The sequence below is a fragment of the Furipterus horrens genome, unplaced genomic scaffold, assembly GCF_987537825.1.
Source record: "Furipterus horrens unplaced genomic scaffold, mFurHor1.1.pri manual_scaffold_6, whole genome shotgun sequence".
NCBI classification, from domain to species: Eukaryota; Metazoa; Chordata; class Mammalia; order Chiroptera; family Furipteridae; genus Furipterus; species Furipterus horrens.
Window position 1 is genome coordinate 16,752,918 of NW_028327176.1, and position 21,865 is coordinate 16,774,782.

At 37.4% G+C, this 21,865-nt stretch overlaps 1 protein-coding gene across 1 annotated transcript in view; it reads right to left on the bottom strand.

Moving 5' to 3' along the window:
- The window catches only part of SELENOI (selenoprotein I), a 43,515-nt gene that overhangs the window by 19,215 nt on the left and 2,435 nt on the right, over positions 1 to 21,865 (bottom strand). Inside the window, exons 2-5 of the mRNA XM_090281067.1 lie at positions 7,613 to 7,681; positions 6,490 to 6,598; positions 3,872 to 3,946; positions 55 to 317 (exon numbers count right to left, since the gene is read on the bottom strand). Of these exons, the coding sequence (XP_090137193.1) occupies positions 55 to 317; positions 3,872 to 3,946; positions 6,490 to 6,598; positions 7,613 to 7,681 (516 nt within the window). The remainder of the gene's footprint in view (positions 1 to 54; positions 318 to 3,871; positions 3,947 to 6,489; positions 6,599 to 7,612; positions 7,682 to 21,865) is intronic.

Genomic DNA, 21,865 nt, shown 5'->3' on the forward strand with positions numbered 1-21,865 from the left:
ACCTCCACCCAAATTCATGCAATGTTGACAATTTAAGTTAAAACATATACTTACCACCTGGCTAATGTCATATCCCCACGGCAGGAAGAGAACCCCTGTGTTATACTTTTCCCAGTGGGACAGGATGAAAGAAAACAAAACCACCCACAGCAGCAGATAAAGAACAAAAACATTGACACCAGATGATCCTCGTCCAAAGATGGAGTACACAGTTACAACAAAGTAAACACATGACCAACTGTCCAGGCCATGGTCAAAAAGTTCCCCTAAGGGGGTGCTGGAATTGGTTCTGCGGGCTTGCTTTCCGTCCACACCGTCTGCAGCAAAACACATTACCACAGGGAAAGGTCAAATCTGTACGAGTATATAGAAGGGCTTCTTTAATAAACTGGAGAAAACAAAGCAAAACAAACCAGCATAGCACAGGAATGTTCATTAACTAAAGTATAGCTACCAACCAGTGCTATAAAAATCTAACCTTTAATTCCCACAACTCAAATATTTCAGAAATAAAATCAGTAACTTCTCTAAATTTTTATTACACTGAATGGTGTCAATTTTAGGTCTGAGGAAGAAGCATTTTGGTTGGACTCTGAATTTCTCCAGATCTGCCTAACAACTGAATTGTTCCACTAGTCACAAATTCTCAAGCCTCCAGAGAACATTTTATCTGACCACTCCCTGCTCTAGGATTCAAAACCACTCTGTCCTTCAGCTAAAATATCTATTTCCTCTTATTTGATATTGCAGCTCTACCATCTCCACAATTTTAGGTGCTTTCGGAAAAAGTTTTATATATAGTAAGTTTCAGTAAATGTAAAAATTTACTGAATCCATGCAATGCACTATTCTTGATTTTGCAAAGATTACAAGAATAGAAGAATAAACTAAGTTTGTGCCCTTGGAATGTTCACAATTGATAAAGGAGAAAAAAACATGATAATTAAAGACATAGTGCATCACAAACCATAGAAGAATACAGAAAAAGGACAGGTTCTTTTCAGCCTAAGATAATCTAGAATGGCTTTGAAGACAAGATGAAATCTGAGTGGGGACATAAAGAATGAGTTGGATTTCAGTAGGTAAGAGATAAAGGAGTATGTCATTTCAAGAGGAGAGAGTGCTATCAGCAAAAACACCGATGGAAAAGCACATGCCTGTTCAGAGAAAGCCAAGTAGTTCAGTTTTATGAGAAACTAGGATGTTCAGAGGGTAGTATCAAGAGGCTTGAAGGAAGGTGTGAGGCAATATAAAAGTTTTAGGGAGTATGAGAAGCTATTAAAAGTATGTGAGTAGGGAAGTGACAAGAATGAAGTCAATGAAATGCTTCAGGAAGATTCCCCTGACATCAGCGTGGATGACGAGCTGGAAAAGGAGAACTAATTAGCAAGCCAACACTGAGATGGAAAGCAGGACAAATCAAAAGCTGGACCAGGTGAGATATTAAGTAAATAAAAATGACAAGGTAGCAAAAGATGAGAGGTGAGGTTGAAGTACAAGAAGACCGTCTCCAAAGTCTCCAGCCTGAATAACACTACAGTGGTAGTGTTAACAGAAATCAGGAAGTCAGTAGAAGGAGCAAGACTGATAGAAAAGATGCTGAGTACAATTTCAGAGGCTGAAATCCAAGGGTTAGCAGGATATCCAAATGGTCATGCCAAGCAACTCAACCCAAGGGTACTTATTAGTAACTAAGAAGATAAATAATAGCTAGCTATAAAAAAGGGAGTCATCTCAACAGTATTAATAACCAGGGTTACCAAAGGAATTAGGAGAAAAAGTTAAGGATAAAGTATAGTGGAACATCTTCATTTAGAGGCAGAAACAGAGGAATCTAGGGTAGGGGAATGAAGGCAGAGGTAGAAGGGGAAGGTAGAAGGAGAGGTAGAGGAAGAGGAAGGGGGAGAGATGGAGAGGAGGAGAGAGAAGGGGGCGAGAATAGTAAAACCTAATTAAAAAGGAAAGTCTAAATTATAAAAATTTCTCCCCAAAAGAAACAGTTTTGTTAACTAAGTGCATTAGAATTAGGCTAATTGTAATGATTCAGATTTAAGGAATTAGAAATTCCTTATACTTACTGTGTTTCTTGCTCATTACAGTATTATCTTGCTCACCACAGTATTACCCTAGTGCCTAGCTCAGTTGGTGACAAAGAGGGCTTTCAAAAACACTGTTAAAGGAATGTATAAAGAATGAATGCCAAACTCCTGCCCAAAGACTGCAGGTCTCTTTTATATAAGGTCTTTCTGCTCTTAAGTAGCTAAAATATTCCCTAAGTCCTTTCTCATTATTTGCTGGCTTAATTTCCTATCTTTAGTGTAACTTCTATGCAGTTATAATAAATACTGAATTCATGATTACATATTAGTTAGGTTTTGTGCATCTTCTCACTAAACCATTCTAGCTCCATGAGTCTGGAGTCTAGATATGTTTCAGAGTGGTGTTTTTTTTTTTTTTTTAAAGAAAGGTAATTCAAGGAATAAACCATATACTATTAAAGACCACCAGTAAGACCTAGAGCAGAACCCTGTGATTAAACACATGGATATTTCTGCAGCAAAATGTAGGAATAGTCACACTAGTAAAATAAAAAAAAGATTGTAAATTGTCTCATGTTAGTTCAAGATAGGCTTTACAACAAACAGTTCTTGTTCAATCAGGGTCTTTGCCAGAACTGTGGACCTGAAACAGGTAGATTATACAGTATGTCACAAGGCTCTTATGAAATGCTAAACGTTGAAAGTCAGAGCCCACAGGCTACCCTAGTCTTTCCCCTACTCTTCCTGCAGTGCTTGGCAACCAAACAGAATTTTAAAACCTTCTCGTCTTTAATAACAAATGCACAAAATCCTCTACCTAAATATGTAACTAAGGTTTTTCTCTAATTCTTCTAGACTTCATTACAGTCCTGGTCACCCACATGTTAGCATTTAATCATGTACCAGATCATACTGGTTTTTATGAGTGTAAATCATTTTTATCTGAAGAGATCTAAGCAACCTGAAGTCACAGAATGCTATTTCACATGCATTTAAAAACTATATACTGAGTGCCTACTATGTTCTTAACACTGGGTACATAGCAGTGAATAAAATGAAGTACCACCCTCAAGAAACTTATATTTTTAAGCAGACAGACAACAAACAGGTAGGCAAGTAAATGGGTACTAGGTCATATGATTTTAAGTGCTAAGAGAAAAATAAAGCAGGAAAGAATAAAAAGAGAATGCAGGACAAGTCATTCAGATAATTCAATGAAAAGCACTCTTGGCAGAATAGACAATATGGCCTATTACAGTAGATGTTCCTGACCACTCCTTCCACCAAATAAGAACTGACCACTTCCTTATTTGTTCTCCCACCATGCTCTATCTAGTATCTCAGTATTCAGTAATTATTTGGTATATCATATTGCTTCCCAAACTTAAGGCAAAAATAATGTCATATTCCATAAGCTGGCAAATATTTTTTATAAAGAGCCAGATATAAATAGCTTCAACATTCTCAGCCATACGACCTCTATTGGCAACTACTCAACTCCGTGTTGTGGGAAAGCAGCCATAGACAATACAAAAAGGAATGAGAATAGCTGTGTTCCAATAAAAATTTACTTACAGAAATAGACAATGGGCCGGTTTGACCCACAAGTGGTAGTCTGCCAACTCCTATCTTACCTTTTAAATCCCCTAGCAATAAATGACAATATTTTTCATAGAGAAACTAAAAAATATATTTGTCAAACAGAACAGAATATTAATAATCCCCAGTAAAAATGAACTAAGCACAGGATAAAATGTTAACTAAGTAGGTGGCTATCCTTGCTGACGGATTCACCAGCCATTGACTAAAGCGAGTATTTGCCAATTTCTTACCTAAAGTGTAGGCTACAAAGTTGAGGATGCCCACTACAATCCAAACCCAATCAGGTACGTGCTTGTGACCTGGTGCTGCAAAGGAAAGCAAATCAGAGTTTAATACAGTCTAAGTACAATCAGTGGAAAAAAGTTCCTATTTATTAAATAGAAGTTACAATACAATATATTTTATTTTATTATTACTACTTTTTAATCCTCACCCAAGGACATTCTTTCATTGCTTTTTAGAGCAAGAGGAAGGGAGATGGAGAAAAATCGATGAAAGAGAGAAGCAATGATTAGCTGCCTCGCACATGTGCCGGACTGGGGATTGAACCCACACAACCTAGGTGTATGTGCTCCAACCAGGAATCAAAACCCCCAACACCTTTCGGTTATGGGACAACACTCCACCACACCACACCAGCCAGGGCACTTTAAAATATATTTTAAATTCAGAACTAGGTAAATATTGAAATTTATCAGTAAACACTGAAAAAAGGAAGACATGAAGTAACTGTCCAACCCCTCATAGACAACATTTATTTTGAGATCATAACTCAGGACTGATTTTTCATCTTTACTTAAAAATTACTTATGTAGCCCTGGCTGGTGTGGCTCAGGGGATTGAGCACCGGCCTGCAAACTGAAAGGTCGCTGGTTCAATTCCCAGTCAGAGCACATGCCTGGGTTGTGGGCCAGGTCCTTGGTTAGGGGCATGCAAGAGACAACCGATCAATGTAGCTCTCACGCACTGATGTTTCTCTCCCTCTTTTTCTCCCTCCCTTTCCTTCAATCTAAAAATAAATAATAAAATATTTTTTTTAAGTGAATTTTTTTTAATTACTTATGTAGAATGAAACAATGTTTTTGGAGTTCTAAAAAATGTTTGTGTTTAATCTGATTCTTATTATTTATGATTATTCTACGAACATGTACTTAGCCTTCAACCTATACTCTTACTACATTAATTAGCTAAATAAAAGACCTTCAGATTTGGGTATAGATAGATTACCTCAACTGCATGATTCTGGCATCAGAATCATAATGAAATGTCTGGACCTCATATTTTCACTCTAAGTTAGAACAACTAAAAATCAGGAGGGCTGGCCCTGGATGGGTAGCTAAGTTGGTTACAGCATTGTCCCACATGCCACAGCTGTAAGTTCAATTCCCAGTCAGGGTCCATACAAGAATCAACCAATAAATGCATAAATAAATGGAACAACAAAAATCAATGTTTCTCCTACCCCCCACCCTACCTCTCTCTCCCTAAAAACTCAATTTAAAAAAAGAATCAGGAGACCTGGGTTCCAGTCCTGCTCTGTAATCAATGAGCGCTGTGACCTGCATATGTCACTTAACCTCTCCTGACTAGATGGTTGATTTGGTCCTTCAAGTTCTATGATTTGAGAAAATATATATAATATTTACATATTTTTAGTTCTCTTAATAACTAAGTAAATATTCTTGAGAAAATAGTATTTCTAGTTCGAAACTAAACTTTTGAGGCTGTCCTGAGGATTAAAATATAAATTTAAAAAAAATTTATCAAAACCATGCTTAATGAAATTTAATCTTACTTATTATTCATATGGTACTTTATGATTGTCAATTACCATTTTATTACATGTACAGAAGCTATGGCTAAAAGTTTCAGTTGATAAAGTTAAGTATATCAATTCAGAATTTCTATAATAGCAGAACCCCAAATTTTCCTACAAAAAACAATGTTTTCAGTAATTGTTAATCTGTCCAGGCTAGTCCACAAAAGTCTGCTGAACCCAGAACACAGATGAATTATAACACTAAAACTCCTGGCTACATCACTTATAAGTATTCTTATTGGAAAAAAAATTCTCTAACTTAGAATGTAAAAAAATACTTATCTACCTCCATCTTTCTATTCCTCTTAACTCCATCAACTGGATGAAAAGGTAAAGATAAACCCCGTCTCCCACTATCCACCCTGATCCCAAATATGCTCCACACTCACTCCCATTGCCTGGGACACAGGCTGGGTGTGGCAGATAGTTAAAACAGAAATACGTGTGAAAGGAGACATTGGAGTCCCAGGTGGGAACAGGCTGAAAACAGCCTTCCCCAAAGTGATTTTTTCCTATCTTCCCCAATAAGGATCCAGACTTTTGTCAGTAAATACTTAAAGGTCTAAATACCATTTTTAAAGGAAACTAGGAATTACTAGAAGTAAGGATGCTGAGCAGAGGGAAAGAGACATTACATTCCCTTTAGAAAATGAGATTAGGCTCCCAAAACTAGAAAAAAGGAAGGAGTATTTTTGGAATTGGTAGGTAGGTGGGGTTCTATTTATATTCATTTTCAGGCAGTTTTACAGTCCTGATCCTCTATCTTATAAATCCAGTTATTCTTTATTTACCAAAACCTTATGCTTTTGGACATCATATCTAAGTTAAATAACCAAGTTAGTTTGTTTCTAGAACTTAACAGAAACATACGTAGAGGTTGTGAAAACACGTCTTAGATTTTATATTTTATACCCTCATTATACCCAAAACTTTTCAGAAACATAAACATCTTAATAAAACCAGAAAATAACCATATCATTTTTCTCTATTTAGACAATTTAAATTTTATGTTAAAAGTAATAATCTTACCTGAAGCATAAAAGTCAGGATCAAAGTATGCCATAAGTAGGAAATTGAATACAACCAGCAGAAAGCCAGAAAAGGTTATCAGATTTGGGGCCAGCCAAGTAGGAAATACCTATGTTTTTCAAAACAATTATAATATAATTAAAGTAGAGAAATATCTCTGTCTACACATAAAACAATATGCAAATTTAAGTTATAATAAAAGCTATAATTTAAAAGATCATATACAGGACTTACTTATGTTAAAATGTAAACCATAATCTCCAGTTGATAGGAAAAAACACTTCTTCCTATTGTTTTAAATAATTCTATAATCAACAAACTTTTACGATCATAACATTACATTTATTTTAGAAAATTTTACAAAATTATAAATTCCAGAATATAAACTGAGATCTCAACAATGACATAAATCAAAAGGTACAAGGGGGAACCCCCAAAATCGGGAATTTATTTATAAAAAATTGTGTATTTATTCTTACATGTTTAAACTTCAGTCACCTTCAAAGTACTCTCCATCTGATGCAATACACCTATTGAGAGCCTTTTTTTCCACCACTCAAAACAGTTTTTGAACTCATTGATTTTGACGCCTTTGTAGGGCTTCTGACGAGTTTTGTTTCACTTCTTCCACATTGACAAAACATTTCCCTTTGAGGACTTTTTTCATCCAGGGAAACAAAAAAAGTCACTGGGGTGAGATTGGGTGAATAGGAAGGGTGGGGCGTGCGTTCATGCTGTTTTTGGTCAAAAACTGCTGTACACACTCAGCAGTATGAGCAGGTGCACTCGTAAATCACCCATCATGAAATGGGCAAACGTGATCAAAGTCTTCAAAAAACTGAAGCCAAACACAGCCTCTCACAACAACGCCAGTTGGTACGCTGATACAGATGGGTTCCTATAACACTCACCTAGTGGGGAAGCCTGTACTACAAGGGGCCCACCTTCCAGAAGATAATTTGGGGGGGTACCCCCTTGTATGTGACTAAGAGAAAAGAGATGGGAAGGGTAGTTTCTCTAGAAATCTTATTAAACTGATCATCACATCTGTAAAACTCCATAAAACAGTTAAAAATATTTAAGGCTTTCTAAAATGTAAATGAATGCGTATTAAGCATCTTACCTTTACTATAGTGTTCCAAAATGGATGCATGATATACAGAGAGAGTGGGTTGGAATCCACAGCACTGTACTGTTAAGAAATGAAAGAAAATATTCAGTCAACTCCTAAACACCAGCAAACAGAACTTCTTAACTGAAAATAATAGTACAAAAGTAACTTGGAGAATATATCTATTTACCTGATGTCATTACCTGAATAATGAAACTGAAGGAACAATATAAATGAGGCAAAAACTGTCAAGCATACACAGATATTTTTTTACTCAATCAACCTTTACATTACCATGTTTCAGTAGAAAATCTATATTGCTTCTAAGTTTCCACTTACTATACAGGATCAGTAAAATGTACACTGTGTGCATTTAAACATAACCATATATGTTCTCATCCTACTTCACCCCTCTCAATTTAAAGGAATCTAGTTGTTTTACCACTTGATACCATTATTAATGCACTAACTAGCTGTGTGACCTTGGACAAGTTACTTAACCTCTCTGCCTTAGTTTCTTCACCTCTAAGATGGGGATGATAGCCTTTATCTCAAAGGGCTGCCATAAGGATTAGATAAGCTAATATAATAATATACATGGGGCACTTAGAATAGTACCTGGCCCACAGTAAGTGTTATCTAAGTATTAGATAGTATTATTATTATTAAATATGTTTAAGCACCAAAAGAATGGCCAATCCCTTTACAGCAGGAAAATGGATTGCATAAATAAGCAAAGGAAACTAACAGGTTACAGTTCTTTGGTAATCAGGTTTATTCCCCAATTATTGAGCTATTTAGTAAAAAATTCAAAGGGAATTTTAACAATATCTGTATATAAATATGTAAAACTTCAAGAGTGATGTTGATGACTTATTCATCACACACACAGAAGAGTACTCCACTAGGTGCGGTAAGGGACAAATCTCACCCTCAAGAGGCGGGACTATTACCTAATTCGTCCAGCTAACATTTAAGCAATGTTATACTAGTCAAATATTTGAAAAAGTTTGACTGGGTTTTATATGTATGCTTGGTATGCATACAAAGTAAGTAGTAAGCATTTGAATATCTGATTTTTTTTAAAAATCACAAAGATCAAAATTTCTTCCTGGATGTTTTATGAATATGCAGGAAATATTTTCTCATGAGTGTCAAGACTTAAAAGTATAATGGAACAAAAAAGTGAATATTTTAAAATACTGCAAGCAAAGAGAGTCAAACGTTTATTCAACAGACTCCATATCTGAGTGCCTCCATTTCTCCATCCCATTCTGACTGAAATGGGATAATGTGGACAAAAGATCTGAGATAAACTGTGGGAAGAAAATGGTGATGGAGAGTACAGTTTGTCTCTGCTGGCCAGAGCCAGAAACTATGGCGCTGTATCCAGACTCTCAGCAGGAATCTACTTAAATGAGTATTACACTGTTCTTATCAAAATCAACTTTTACTTCATGGTTCTCTACTGTCTACAAAGCTTTCCCACCTAATAGATGTACATCTGAACTTCTGCAGAATGAAGGAGTTCTCAATTGACACGATGTCTGAATTTAAGTCTTCAGAGCTAAGGACACAGAACCAATATGAACCCCTAAGGCCTGCCACTGACAAGGTGGGAAGGCCCTGGCCTCTTCCACTTCACAAAAGTCTGCACCCAAAACCCACAGGATGTAGCCAGAAGGCCAGATAAACTGGAAAGCCACACATTTCAAATCCACCACTGACTGCAAAGTACAAAAGTCGTAAGAAGCCTAAATCAGAAGAAGAGCTAATGACACAAATTGCTAATATGATAAACGAAGTACAATGCTCTTAATTCAAATATTTGCTGAATGAGTCTCATTCAATACTTTCTATAATTTGAATTAAATCTAAAAGGTCCTTAACTAATGGTATTTTGATTTGAAAAGCTCCTTTTTTAAATTTTGAAGTTTTAGCTCTAAATCTCTATTTCAGAAGACCAGAATTATGAAAAGGATGTACGAATTAAATACCAGAAGGTCAGTTTGTCTAAATTACTTGTTTACATGTAGTAATAAGTTGATGAGCTCAAGCATACCAAGAAAGATTAAGATGAGATTACAGAAGACAGCAAGCAAAACCTAAAGAACACTGTGTTTTAGCCTTACACACCTGAGTGCTTTTTAAGGTCACTTATCACTTGGTATAAACAAAGAAACTTGAAACCGTCTTGGGAATCAATAGGAGGAAAGAAAAATGATTCAACCTTCCACATGTGTGAAAAAACAAGTACAATATAAGCTTTTAAAGGTGTTAAACTAGACTTAGGTTATTTGGTAAGGCTGACTAAATATATTTTTATTTTCCATTGGAATGATGTTTTGATATACACCAGAATACCTAAGCAGAAGGACACTCCACTGTGAAGGTCTACTGTGACTTGCTCGGCTCTATCTACAGTCTGCTGGGCCAGACTAAGCTAGTGCCTTGGAGAAATGCTAGAGGACCATAGCCTGAGTTTGAGAGAATCATTCTAATGCAAAATCTGAGAACCTTATAAAGTTAAGCAGACAAAGGCCTAATTTTTCATCCAAACAATATTCGTCAAGTATTTGAAGACAGCCTCCCCTGAATCTCTTCACCTGAGAACATCCCACGGTCCTTTTGCGGCTCCTCTTTGGCTGTGGTTTCAAGCTCCTTCATCATGTAGGCCTAGTTTCCTAGACCAGAGGTTGAAAAGCATTTTCTGTCAAGGGCCAGATAAGAAATGTTTTAGGTCTCTGTAACAAACACTCAACACTGCCACTGAAGCAGGAGAACAGTCACAGAAAATATGTGAACAAATGAGCATGGCACTTTATTTAAATTTCAAATAAAACTTTATTCACAAAAAGGGTGGCCTGTGCTCCAGACAATCCAATTTGTTGTTAAACCAACACATACAAAGGTGTGGTCCAGGGCAAAAGGAGCATTTCAAGTGGTGCATTAAGTAGATCAAGAACATGACTATAAGCCCTTGTTCCTCAAGAACTTATTTCTCTAACTGATGCTCAACATATGATTAATTTCCTACAGCAACAAAATCATACTGCAGACTTACATACAACTTCACAGTCATCTGAGCCCCTCAGGTCTCTCTTACATGGACTGCTAGGGCACCTTTTCTATGCTAACATGAGGTTGACTATTAGAACCTAAGTGTAAGACTCTACATTTACCATTTTGACATTTCAGCCTGATACACTCAACTCATCTTTCTACCTATCCCCTCCAAATCTCTTCAGTCAGACTCAGTTACTCAAGGTAATAGCTAGGCCTTCCAAAGCTCTCAGTATGTAAATCTGTCGTGCTAATAATGCCTTCGCTGATCAAGGTAAAACTTCTAAACATTTCCTTCAAGATTGCTATTACTACATTTAATAATTTTTATTTGAGTATCCAATTCTGTACTGTCATCTCCAGCAGTTACTCTATTTTACCCACAATAAAAGATTGTCATAAAGTCTCAACAAAATCCAGAATTACCTTCCATAGCATTTTGTCAAATATTAGTAAGTTTGAAAAAAAATTTTTTTTACTTTAATACAAGGAAATAAAGCAGAGTCCATTCATTCATTCATTCATTAAGTCAAAAAATATTCATGACTGCCTTTGATTCTGCCAGGCACTGTGTAGGCCACTGGGAAGAGAATGGCGAACAACACCAAACTCTTTCCTGTGTTCACCGAGTCTACAGTCTGGTGTGAAATAGATGGTAAGCAAGAAAACAAGTAATAATCACAAGTTGTAATAAAACTATGAAGGAAATAAAGAGGGTGTTGTGCATGAAGATAATGGGGCAGGAAGTGTGCCTAACCATAGTCAGAGAAAGCTTCTTTAAGGAGAGGAGACTTAACCTGAGTTCTAGAAGATGAGAAGACAGTCAGGTAAGGAATGTATGAGACAGAATAGTGAGTCAAAGAAACGACACACTAATCAGAACATTCTTTTATAGATTCCCTTTAAAGGAAGTTCAAAAACAGACAAAATTAATTTATGCCAAAAGAAATCATAAGAGTAGTTGGGTGACAGGGGCCAAATGGGAAGCTTCTGAAATGCTGGCAATAATTCTGTATCTTGACCTGGGTGGTGGTTACATGTGTAAAAATTCATTAATTATATATTCAATATATGTGTTTATATATCATTTATACCTGAAAAGAAAAAGAAAATATACAAAGTAGGTTTTCTATTGTTCATATGGAAAATAATACAATAATTAATAAGTAATAATATAACAATAAATTGTTTCACCCACTCACAATTGTAATCCTACTTTTGCCCACCCCCATGGGGCAGTAGAGGGGAGGGCAGGGGAGTCTCAACATTCCTTCCAAGAGGAGAGGACAAAATGTACCAAGACTATAAAGCTAGAAATAATTGAAATACTGTTGGAAGGCCAGTGAACATAGCTACAGCTTAGCAAGGAAGGAAAAGTAGTTTGAAATGAGACTGGAGACCAACGCAGACCCCACCCAGCAGGACCATAGTGGGCTAAAGTTTATCTAAGCCCAATGCATGTCCTTATTTATATGTTTAAAGGATCACACTGATTGCAGTGCAGACAATGGACTGGATGGGGGCAAAAGTGCAAATGAAGCCAGTTAAGACACTATTATGGTACATCAGGCAAGAGACAATTATGGGTTAGATTAGGAGCAGTACAGTGACTTCTAAATTACTTCCAAAATATGTTGTGAACTGCCCATTTTTGAGAAGGACATTAGAAATGTGAGTCTCTTAATTTAAGAAGGAAACTGGGTCTAATTGAATGAAAAATTATGGAACCACCTCCTTGAACCTAAAAATATTTCCTTTATATAGTTACTATATTTTAAATCCCTTCTGCGTACTGATAAGAAAACTACATACTGTAATATGAACTGACTCACCCTTGCACTAAATACAGAGATCTGGGTAACTTATTAATTAGATTGAGGCTATTGGCCCAAGTAATGTTTAACTATGTATCATTGGCAGATTTCCCTTGCTTTGTCTGTCTTCTAATCAATATGAGAACAGGACTCTTACTCCCAAATGACTTTTAATACAAGGCCTATCTTTACCCATCTGAAGCGTAAACTTTATACCTGTAAAACATTTTAGTTAACTGTAGAAATCCATAAAGGTGGCTTGAATATAAGCTAATATTTCATAAACTACACATATTGAGATGTAAGCAAACTCAAAATGACATTTCCGATTTTTAAAAATTATTTCCGAAACTCTTAGGTGCAAAAGTACCCATGTTTTTAGGAGTAAAAAGCAAGATAGCCACAAAGAATTGACTTAAGGTCACACCTTGTTCATAACAACTTTCCAGACATCTCTAAAATGAAATAAACACATTATCAACCTCTCTTAAAAACTCAGCAGAGAGAAAAGAAATGTCAACTGTCTCTCCCTTTGCTGCCCCTGCACAATAAAGCTCAGTGTCTGGTAAGGTCCTGGGAAGGTATTGAGGTCAGTTCCTTTCTGAAAGGTCTCATGACTCAAACACATTTACGTTTTAAGTCTTTATCGGGGCAGAATCTATGATGGCCAACACGTGCTCTACCATTCCTGCAGCGGAGCTCTTTAGCAATGGCATTCCAACCCTCCAGGCCAGTCACTTAAGCCCAAAACATAAAACAAGGGCTCCCAATTGTTAAAAAGTGTTATTCACTGAACAAGTATTAAGAGCTGCCTTCCACCCCCAAACACGGCACTCACCGAGCACTGAGATATAGACAGTTAAGGGAACAGACAAAGCTTCCCCACCTGACCCTTTCCGCTTCTACCACACAGTAGACCGAGCTCCATAAACTTACCTGAATGTTTGCACACATGAATGAATAAACGCATGAACTACTTTGCATGTTTTTCTAAGTAGTGGTATAGAATTAATCTATCACTGATGAGAAGTGCCTTCACCAAATCTGTTTCCCCCCAGAAACTGGATCAACTTCTAACTTCATAAAGGGAAGTTCCTCTTCCTCCTCCCCTATTAATAATACCATTTACATTTGTATCATGTTGTACATTTAGTTTCCAAAGGAAAATTACTTGTATATCTGTTCTCTTATTTGATATCAAATACTCAGATAACGCAGAGTATTCCTGTTTTACAGATGAAGAGATATAAAGTTCAGAGAGTAACACAGCTAATAAACAGTCCTTTCTGAGTCATCTAGAAACACTTCTGTGAAATTGATTGCTTTGTTTTATGCTTTGTTTTAAACCCTTTCCTGGTTCAAATGTCAATACAATCATGGGCTACCTAAAGCCAATGCACTGAAATCATTATTCCTATAATATCCTCCAATACACATTTTTCTGTTTTGCAGTTTGTGACAGATACATGCTAAGATAATTCCCAACAAGTCAAGCTCTCATATCAATCCACTCCCCTTAATGGTTCATTCCACTACTTGAGGCGGGAACCTGTGACTTGCTTCTAACAAGACAGGATAGAGCAAAGATGATGGATGTCACAGTGCTGATTAGGATACACTATGGCAAAGGTGAAGAGATACCACTTTCATGGTACATTTTGTATGTAAGACTTAGCAGTTTCAAGGAGTCTACAACTGACCTTGAAGAAGCAAAGAGCAACGATGTGAACGGCCTATGGTAAGGGAAATGTGGCAAGGAAAAGTGGGCGACCCCTAGGAGCCAAGAGCCTCAGCCCTACAATTGGAAAGAACTGAATCCTGCCAACAACCACACAAACCTGGATGAGGAACCCCAAGATCCAAATGAGAACACAGCCCTGCTGACACCTTAGTGAAGGTGAGACCTTGATCAGAGGAGCCACCTACCAAAGCCCAAACTCCTGACCCACAGAAACTGGGACACAGTAAATGTGTTGTTTTATGCCACCAAGTCTGTGGTAATGTTAACCCAGCAATAGAAAACTAATACACAATTCTGAAAGCATTACATCATTCTCTTTTCTAATAAAAGATATCCTGGGGTTTCTAGACACAACAACTAAAACTACCTGACACTTGAAAGCCAACTTATGAACATCAAACTAATACTTTCTTATTCCTATACATTTGTTCCTTGGCTTTACTGATCTTCTACCTGCAATAGAAACAAGCGCTTCTTTCATGAGGTGGTCCTCAAAATGGAGTCTTGAAACTGAATGCAAATTCTTGAGCCCTACTCCTGAAGTACAGAATCAGACCCTCTGGGGTGGGGCCCAGCAAGCTGTCTCATAACAAACCCTCCAGGTGATTCTGACACACTCTCCAGTTTAAGGACCATGCTCTGGTGAAAACAAACATTAAAGACACCCCGCCACTCCTCAGCAGGATAAGCCGCAGCATCAGTTTAGTGGTCAACACCTCTACGTCCCAATGACTTCAAATACTGCATGTCAAGTGAGAAAAATATAATAAAATTCAGCAAATACTCACTAATGCTTACTAAGTGCAAGGCATTATGTTAGGAACAATCTACTGATATAAAAACAACAAATCTAAACTTAAAGTAAAAAAAAAAAAAGTTATATTAACCCTGGGACAGAAATAAAAAGTTTTCTTTTTTTTTTTATTCTTGTTTATTCTCTTACAGTTGTCCTAATTTTTCCCCCTTTGCCCTCCTCTGTCCCGCCCCATCTCCCACTCCCACAGTCCACTGTCCATGGGTCATTCATACATGTTCTTTAACTACTCCTTTCCCCTTCTTTCCACCATCCCCTACACTCCCTTCCCCTCTGGTCACTGTCAGTCTGTTCCCCGTTTCCATGTCTCTGGTCCTGTTTTGCTCATTAGTTTATTTTGTTCATTAGATTCCTCTTATAAGTGACATCATGTGGTATTTGTCTTTCGCCTATTGGCTTATTTCACTTAGCATAATAGTCTCCAGTCCCACCCATGCTATCGCAAAGGGTAGGAATTCCTCTTCTTTCTTTCTGCTGCATAGTATTCCATTGTGTAGATCAATAAAAGACTTTTAAGAACTACACCCAGAGAACATGACTCAGCGGGCAATGAGATCTCATGTCACTGAATACCGTCACTTTTATCTGCTAAGAAGTCAGAGAGAGGCTGGTGGTGAGAAAGAACTGGAGAAGAGCTGGAACAATGAAACAAGAACAAGCAAGTCATGAGGACAAACAGGTTTGCTTGCTAGATTTAATTTATAATAAGCTCTAACAAGAGACAAGAAGACAAAACAAAAGAAGTAGTATCAGTGAAGGAGCTTGAAATCTTTGCTGAGGAATTTGGATACTAAACTTACGGTAAACATGTGGAAGTTACTGTGGACTCTTTAATACAGTGGCATTTAAGAAAATTTACTTTTCTCTGCCTATTGTACTATTATACATGATTAAATATATACTTTCTTTTGATATTACTTCCTGGGGTATGGCCTATGTTATATGCTATGTTCGCAAGCAGGGAACCACAAATATCAAGTGTTATTTTTTATTTAGTTAACACTATACATAGCACTATGTGCCAGGCAAATGAATATTGTAAATATTTACTCTTTCATTTCTGATAATGATCCAATGAGATAGGTACTACCCCATTTCAAAAATGAGGAAGCCTGGTTTAGAGAGACTGTTACCTGCTCAAGATCACAGAGCTAGTAGTATGTGGGTTTTTAACTTCAGTCCCAAAGCTAACTATTTAATCAAAAGCCTTTTATCTCAATCACGGCTAACAGCAAATGAGATGTTCTCAACACTCAACTAAATATAAGACTAATACATAAAAGCCCACTTGCCCCTACTAATTTAAAACTGGGAGAAGAGAAATTAAATCATTTCCTTTTTGGCAGTGTACATTTTCTCCATCTGCAAACATCAGGCACAAATTCAATTAAGCATGACATTGAAAGTCTTTATTCTAATGTTTATATATCTTACACAAACACCCAGTAACTACAAGGCAGAATTTATATTTAATTCTTATATTTGAGAGGCATTATAGCATTAGGTCCACAGACCCAAAAGCCAGGTTGCCTGGGTTCAAATCTCAGCTGTGGGAACCTTGAGTAATTAAACTCTGTATCTCAGTAAAATGGAGAAAATAAGAGCACCTCTACTTCACAAGGCACTTGTGGACATTAAATGAGATAGTAGACATAAAGCTTGGCACAGAGTAAATGCTACATAAATGTTTGCTATCATTATTATTATTACTCAGATACTGCTCTTGCACTGCAACTTGACTTCCCTGAGCTCACTAGGCTCGCCCTGGTCCCTCACAGACCCACCACTTCCTTGTACCTCTACCTTACCATGGTCTTCCTGGTCTCTGCGTCTTAGTTCCATCTGCTCTGATTGAAACATCTTTCCCCAAACTCTCTTATGTACTGGACAAGTTCTTATTCAGCAAAGAAGTTCTTAACATTTAAGCATCACAGCTGTTATAAAAACACGCCATCGTCAGTGAATTGGTATGTCAGAAAGTAGTAAAAGAACCAATTCAAAATGTTTTCTCCAAATGGCACCTAAAAATGTAGTAATCTTCTCCCTACCATTTAATCTCTCTCCCTCTCTCTGTGCAGAAGTTTCCCATCCATCCTTCTTTCACTCCTTCTAAAAGACTCCTGTCTCTGCCAACTACAGAAACAATTCTGAGACATTTGTAAATCTATATCTAAGACTACCAAAAGGCTTTTCAAGCCTTACTAATGTACTTACAGGTAGGAGAGGCCACTTCCTCAAATCTATTCAAGGAGACCAAGGTACGACTAAAGAGAAGTTATACTTGAATTAACTATAACATATCTAGGAAATGCCATAATGAACATATATTATAGTCAGCTTGCAACCATAATAAGTGAAAATCAAAAGATGAAGAATTTCTCATGTTTCTACTGTGGCTCAGGAACAGAAGGAAAGTGTTCTAATCTTTTTAATCATTACAGAAATATTCCTCTATGGAGAGCAACTTATCCACAAATGATATTTCCTTAGAACATAAAGTTTTTTTTATTTTTATTCCAAGTCCACAAACCACAGCTTCAAGTGGCCCTGTTCAAGAGCAGTGCCTCGTGCAAAAGATTACTGTTATCCTGAAGGTTGAGTATCATTTATCATTTAAATTATAATTATTGTTTCTGTAAGGATAAAACTCTCATGAGTTTGGTTACTCATGAGATATTAATAATACTTCCTCACTGGGCTATCGAATTAAATTATTGACTCAGCAATGTTAGGTCTATGGTTACGAAGAGTACCTCTTCAGAGTTAATGCTTTATAAAACCTTCACCTCAGTGACTGCTGCCTCTAAGTCACCCCCCCCAGACCGAGCCTGAGTCATCCCAGACTCCTCCCCATTTTTCATCCTCTGGCCCCCATACCACCACCAGCTAGTCAGTCACCGTGTCCTGTCCGTTTAAAATCTTAAATCAAGGATCACAAACTCAAATGTCCACAGGGATCAGGCACGTAAACCGAACAAAGGACCTGCATGAGCCTATGGACTGGAAGAGAAATGGAAAACTAGAGAACAAATACCCTATTTAAAGAGGGCGAGCACTAGTCAGCTTCGGGAAACTCCTGTCAAGAAGTTAATGTCTGCCCTGGCTGGTGTGGCTTAGCGGACTGAGCACCTGCCTGCAAACCAAAAGGTCACTGGTTTGATTCCCAATCAGGGCACATTCCTAGGTTATGGGCCAGGTCCCTAGTTGAGGATTTGGGAGAGGCAACTGATCCATGCATCTCTTGCCCGTTGCTATTTCTCTCTCTCTCTTTCTCTCCCCTTCCCCTTTCTCTAAAAGTAAACAAATAAAATCTTTAACAGAAAAAAAAAAGTTGAGGGCAATGCTGTCCAATATTCTGGCTTACCAAGAGAAATGTAGATGTGGGTCAAATTAAATGTATCTACTACGCCAGATCCAGTGGGCAGGTTAACCAGTTGTGACTGTGACCTCCATCTTTAGAATCCCCAACTCCCTTTTGATCCCCATTGCTTAGATTCAAGCCTTCTCCATTTCTACCTAGTTTTATGTAGGGGGATCCTAAGAGGTCTGTCTCCAGATCACCCTTACTTCCACCACCATACATTCATTTTTTATAAGCTGCCAGGGAGAGCTTCCTAATATTAAAATCTGATCCTCTTCAAAATTCTTAAGTGACTCCCCAAAACCTACAGCACTGCAATGTACCCAAGAACCATCAGAGGTACTGGGTTGGCCAAAAGGTTCCATTTGTTTTTTTCCTTACGGTGGTTCTAGTAGCACTTAGCTGTCCTTAACTTCATTCAAAACAATTTTGTTAGACTGCATTGTGACAGCTGTCATATCACTGTGCATTTTAAAAAAACTTACCACTATTGAAGATGAAAGAAAATAAGTGACATTTCTAGCATATTATGCTTCATTATTTCAAGAAAGGTAAAAACGCAACTAAAACACGAGAAATGATTTGTGCGGTTGTAAGGAGAAGGTGCCGTGACTGATCGAATGTGTCAAAAGTGGTTTGCGAAGTTTTGTGCTGCAGATTTCTCACTGGATGCTCCATAGTCGGGTAGACCAGTTGAAGTACATAGCGATCAAATTGAGACATTGATTGAGAACAATCAACACTATTCCATGCGTGATGGCACACATACTCAAATTATCCAAATCAACAGTTATTGGTGAAAATGAAAAATGTGTCTTTTATTTTACTGAAAAAAACCACACAAACTTTTTGTCTAACCCGGTATTTGTTTATCATGCAGATAATGGCAATCCATCTATTCTGAATTTTCCAATGTGGGCCTAGGAATCTGCTATTAAAAACCATTTCCCCATAGGACTCTGATGCCAATAGTCCTTGGACCACAGAAACACTCACCTAAGGGTAAAATCCAAAAGTCCTTAACATCAAATCATCCTCCTCTGATAGGAGCTGCCTCCCTCTCCAGTCTCCTCTCCTGCCACTACACTATTATGCCTAAGCATCTAACTTCTTGTGGTTCCCAGAAAATAATCTCTCACACCTCCCCCCTTTGCATGCCATTGCTGTCCTGTTTTGTGATACCTTTTCTCCCCTCTTTACCTGGTATTATTGTGTCTACTCAGCCTTCATCTTTCTAGGCTGAGCTCTGTGAACTTAGCTAACTTCATTTATTAACTATTTACTTGTGCGTGTGCCACCAAACTCATAGTCTACTGAAGGAAGGGATTTTAGCCTAGCTTAATTTTTGCAGCCCCAATGCTATGCCTGACACAGAATGAGCCCTCAATAAATGCTTATTGAATAAACAAAATTAAGTTGCGTGAAACAATAAGGGTGAAGGCCAGAGTCTAGTTCTTCAGCATTGCCACGAAGAGGCAGTTCTCTTTTACAACCTTACTTGTAATAATAATTAATTCATAATGATCACGATTCCTATAATCAGGTTCTTAGTAACAGCCAATCAACTACCATAACAGCAGAAAAAACTCATCACATTATATTCCTGAAACCAAACAAGGTATTTCACAGAACACTTCTTCTCTGAAGCAAAATGATACAATTTGAAACTCGCTGCTACACTATCAATTAAAATCATGCCTTCCCTAGGTCAGATTAGATAAATCACAATAAAAGTTCCACCCTTAGGTAAGCAGAAAAATCCTTCAACTACAAGACCTTCCAAAGAAAGGATACGCAGAGGAGAGGAATGGTGTGCATCATTCAGGGTGAAATTCCTCAACACGCTTGTCTGAAGGTATTGTACATCTATAAGTAACAGAGAACAATGGTGGTTAACCATTGTTAGAAACCCCTGACATCTTCACATTCAAAATACAAAAGTATCCTTCTGATATCTAGGAGATATACAGCTCCCTTTTACCATACTTTCAAGATGGTTTATATTCCTTTATACTTTCACTCCTTCAATAAATATGTTGAGAGTGCTAGACTTTGGTCATGTTGAACAAGACAGCTATACCCCTGGCTGGTGTGGCTCAGTGGATTGAGCACTGGTCTGTGAACCAAAAGGTCGCACGTTCGATTCCCAGTCAGGGCACATGCCTGGGTTGGAGGCCAGGTCTCCAGCTGGAGGCTTGCAAGAGGCAACCAATCATGTATCTCTTCCTCTCTTTCTCCCTCCCTTCTCCTCTCTCTAAAAGACAGCTATAGGCCTTGCCCTCCCAGAGCTCATGTCCTAAAAGAGAAGGCAGACACTAATTATTTAACTGCTAAATAAAATTGGGGTAACACAACATAGAACACAAGTGTTAAGAGAGTATGAAACACAGAATCCATCCATGCTTTCTTCTGTACTGAAAATCAATTGTCTTAGTTTCTCATTCCAGAAACCTAATGACCACTCTCCGTGTACACCCCTTTCAGCAGTTATTCTGCATAAGTGCCAGGTTTCCAACTGTAGCTCTCAGATGTACCTCCAGGGAAGATCAATTAAGCTACTTTAAAAGTAATTTTTCCACCAGTTACTTTTATAGTATCAATTTTTCTCTACATCTCTTTGCTCTAATATACAGGACCACGTCAGGGAATAGAATAAAAATCTCTTTTGAGTTTTTAGCCACTTATGGGTAAACCTGTTTTAATTCAGTAAGCACTTATAAAGGACACACAGTCAAACACCACACATGGGAACATGTGATCTTCAGAAAGAAAAGGTCTCTAGGTGCGATTTACATTCCAGTAAAATTGACCACACAGATTTTTCCTCTGGACACCTTTGGATTTATAAAGAATCCTCCACTAAAAGAAATAAATTTGTGCTCTCTCCTATTTAAAAAAAAAAAAAGCCTCATTATAACTAAAATAACATTAACAAACTATATTTTAGTAAACACTGGATGCTTACTTAACTGACCTTTGTTTTCCAGGATAATTGGAAATCTGCTGTCAGACACAGGAAGTGAGTCAGATAACAGAAGGAGAGAAATAGGAACAGAAAAGCAAACTAAAGATTTTCTGTAAATTAGGAGCCTAATCTAGAGAAGACTGTTTATAAGAAAAAGTAGATTCCCTATTACAGACACTGCTGCAAATGAAACAGCTGTATTATGGGCAACTACCCAGAAAGAGAGATCCTAGTGAAGAAGAAAAAGTTTTATATGTCAATATTTACAGTGCAAAAGAGATAGTAGAAGGGGTGTAGAGCTTAAGGCAAAATAGGTTATGTGGGTTAATAACCTCCTTTAATGAAAGTTGTAAAGCCCTGCCCTGAGTTACCAAGGCTCTGGGACTTCTTTCCACTTAAAATTATAAGACAAGTCAGTAGCACCTCAGTTCAAAATGGTATGGCACAATATTGCTTGAAAGCAGAAGAATATACTATGTGACCTTCTAAGATCCTTCACAGTTTTTT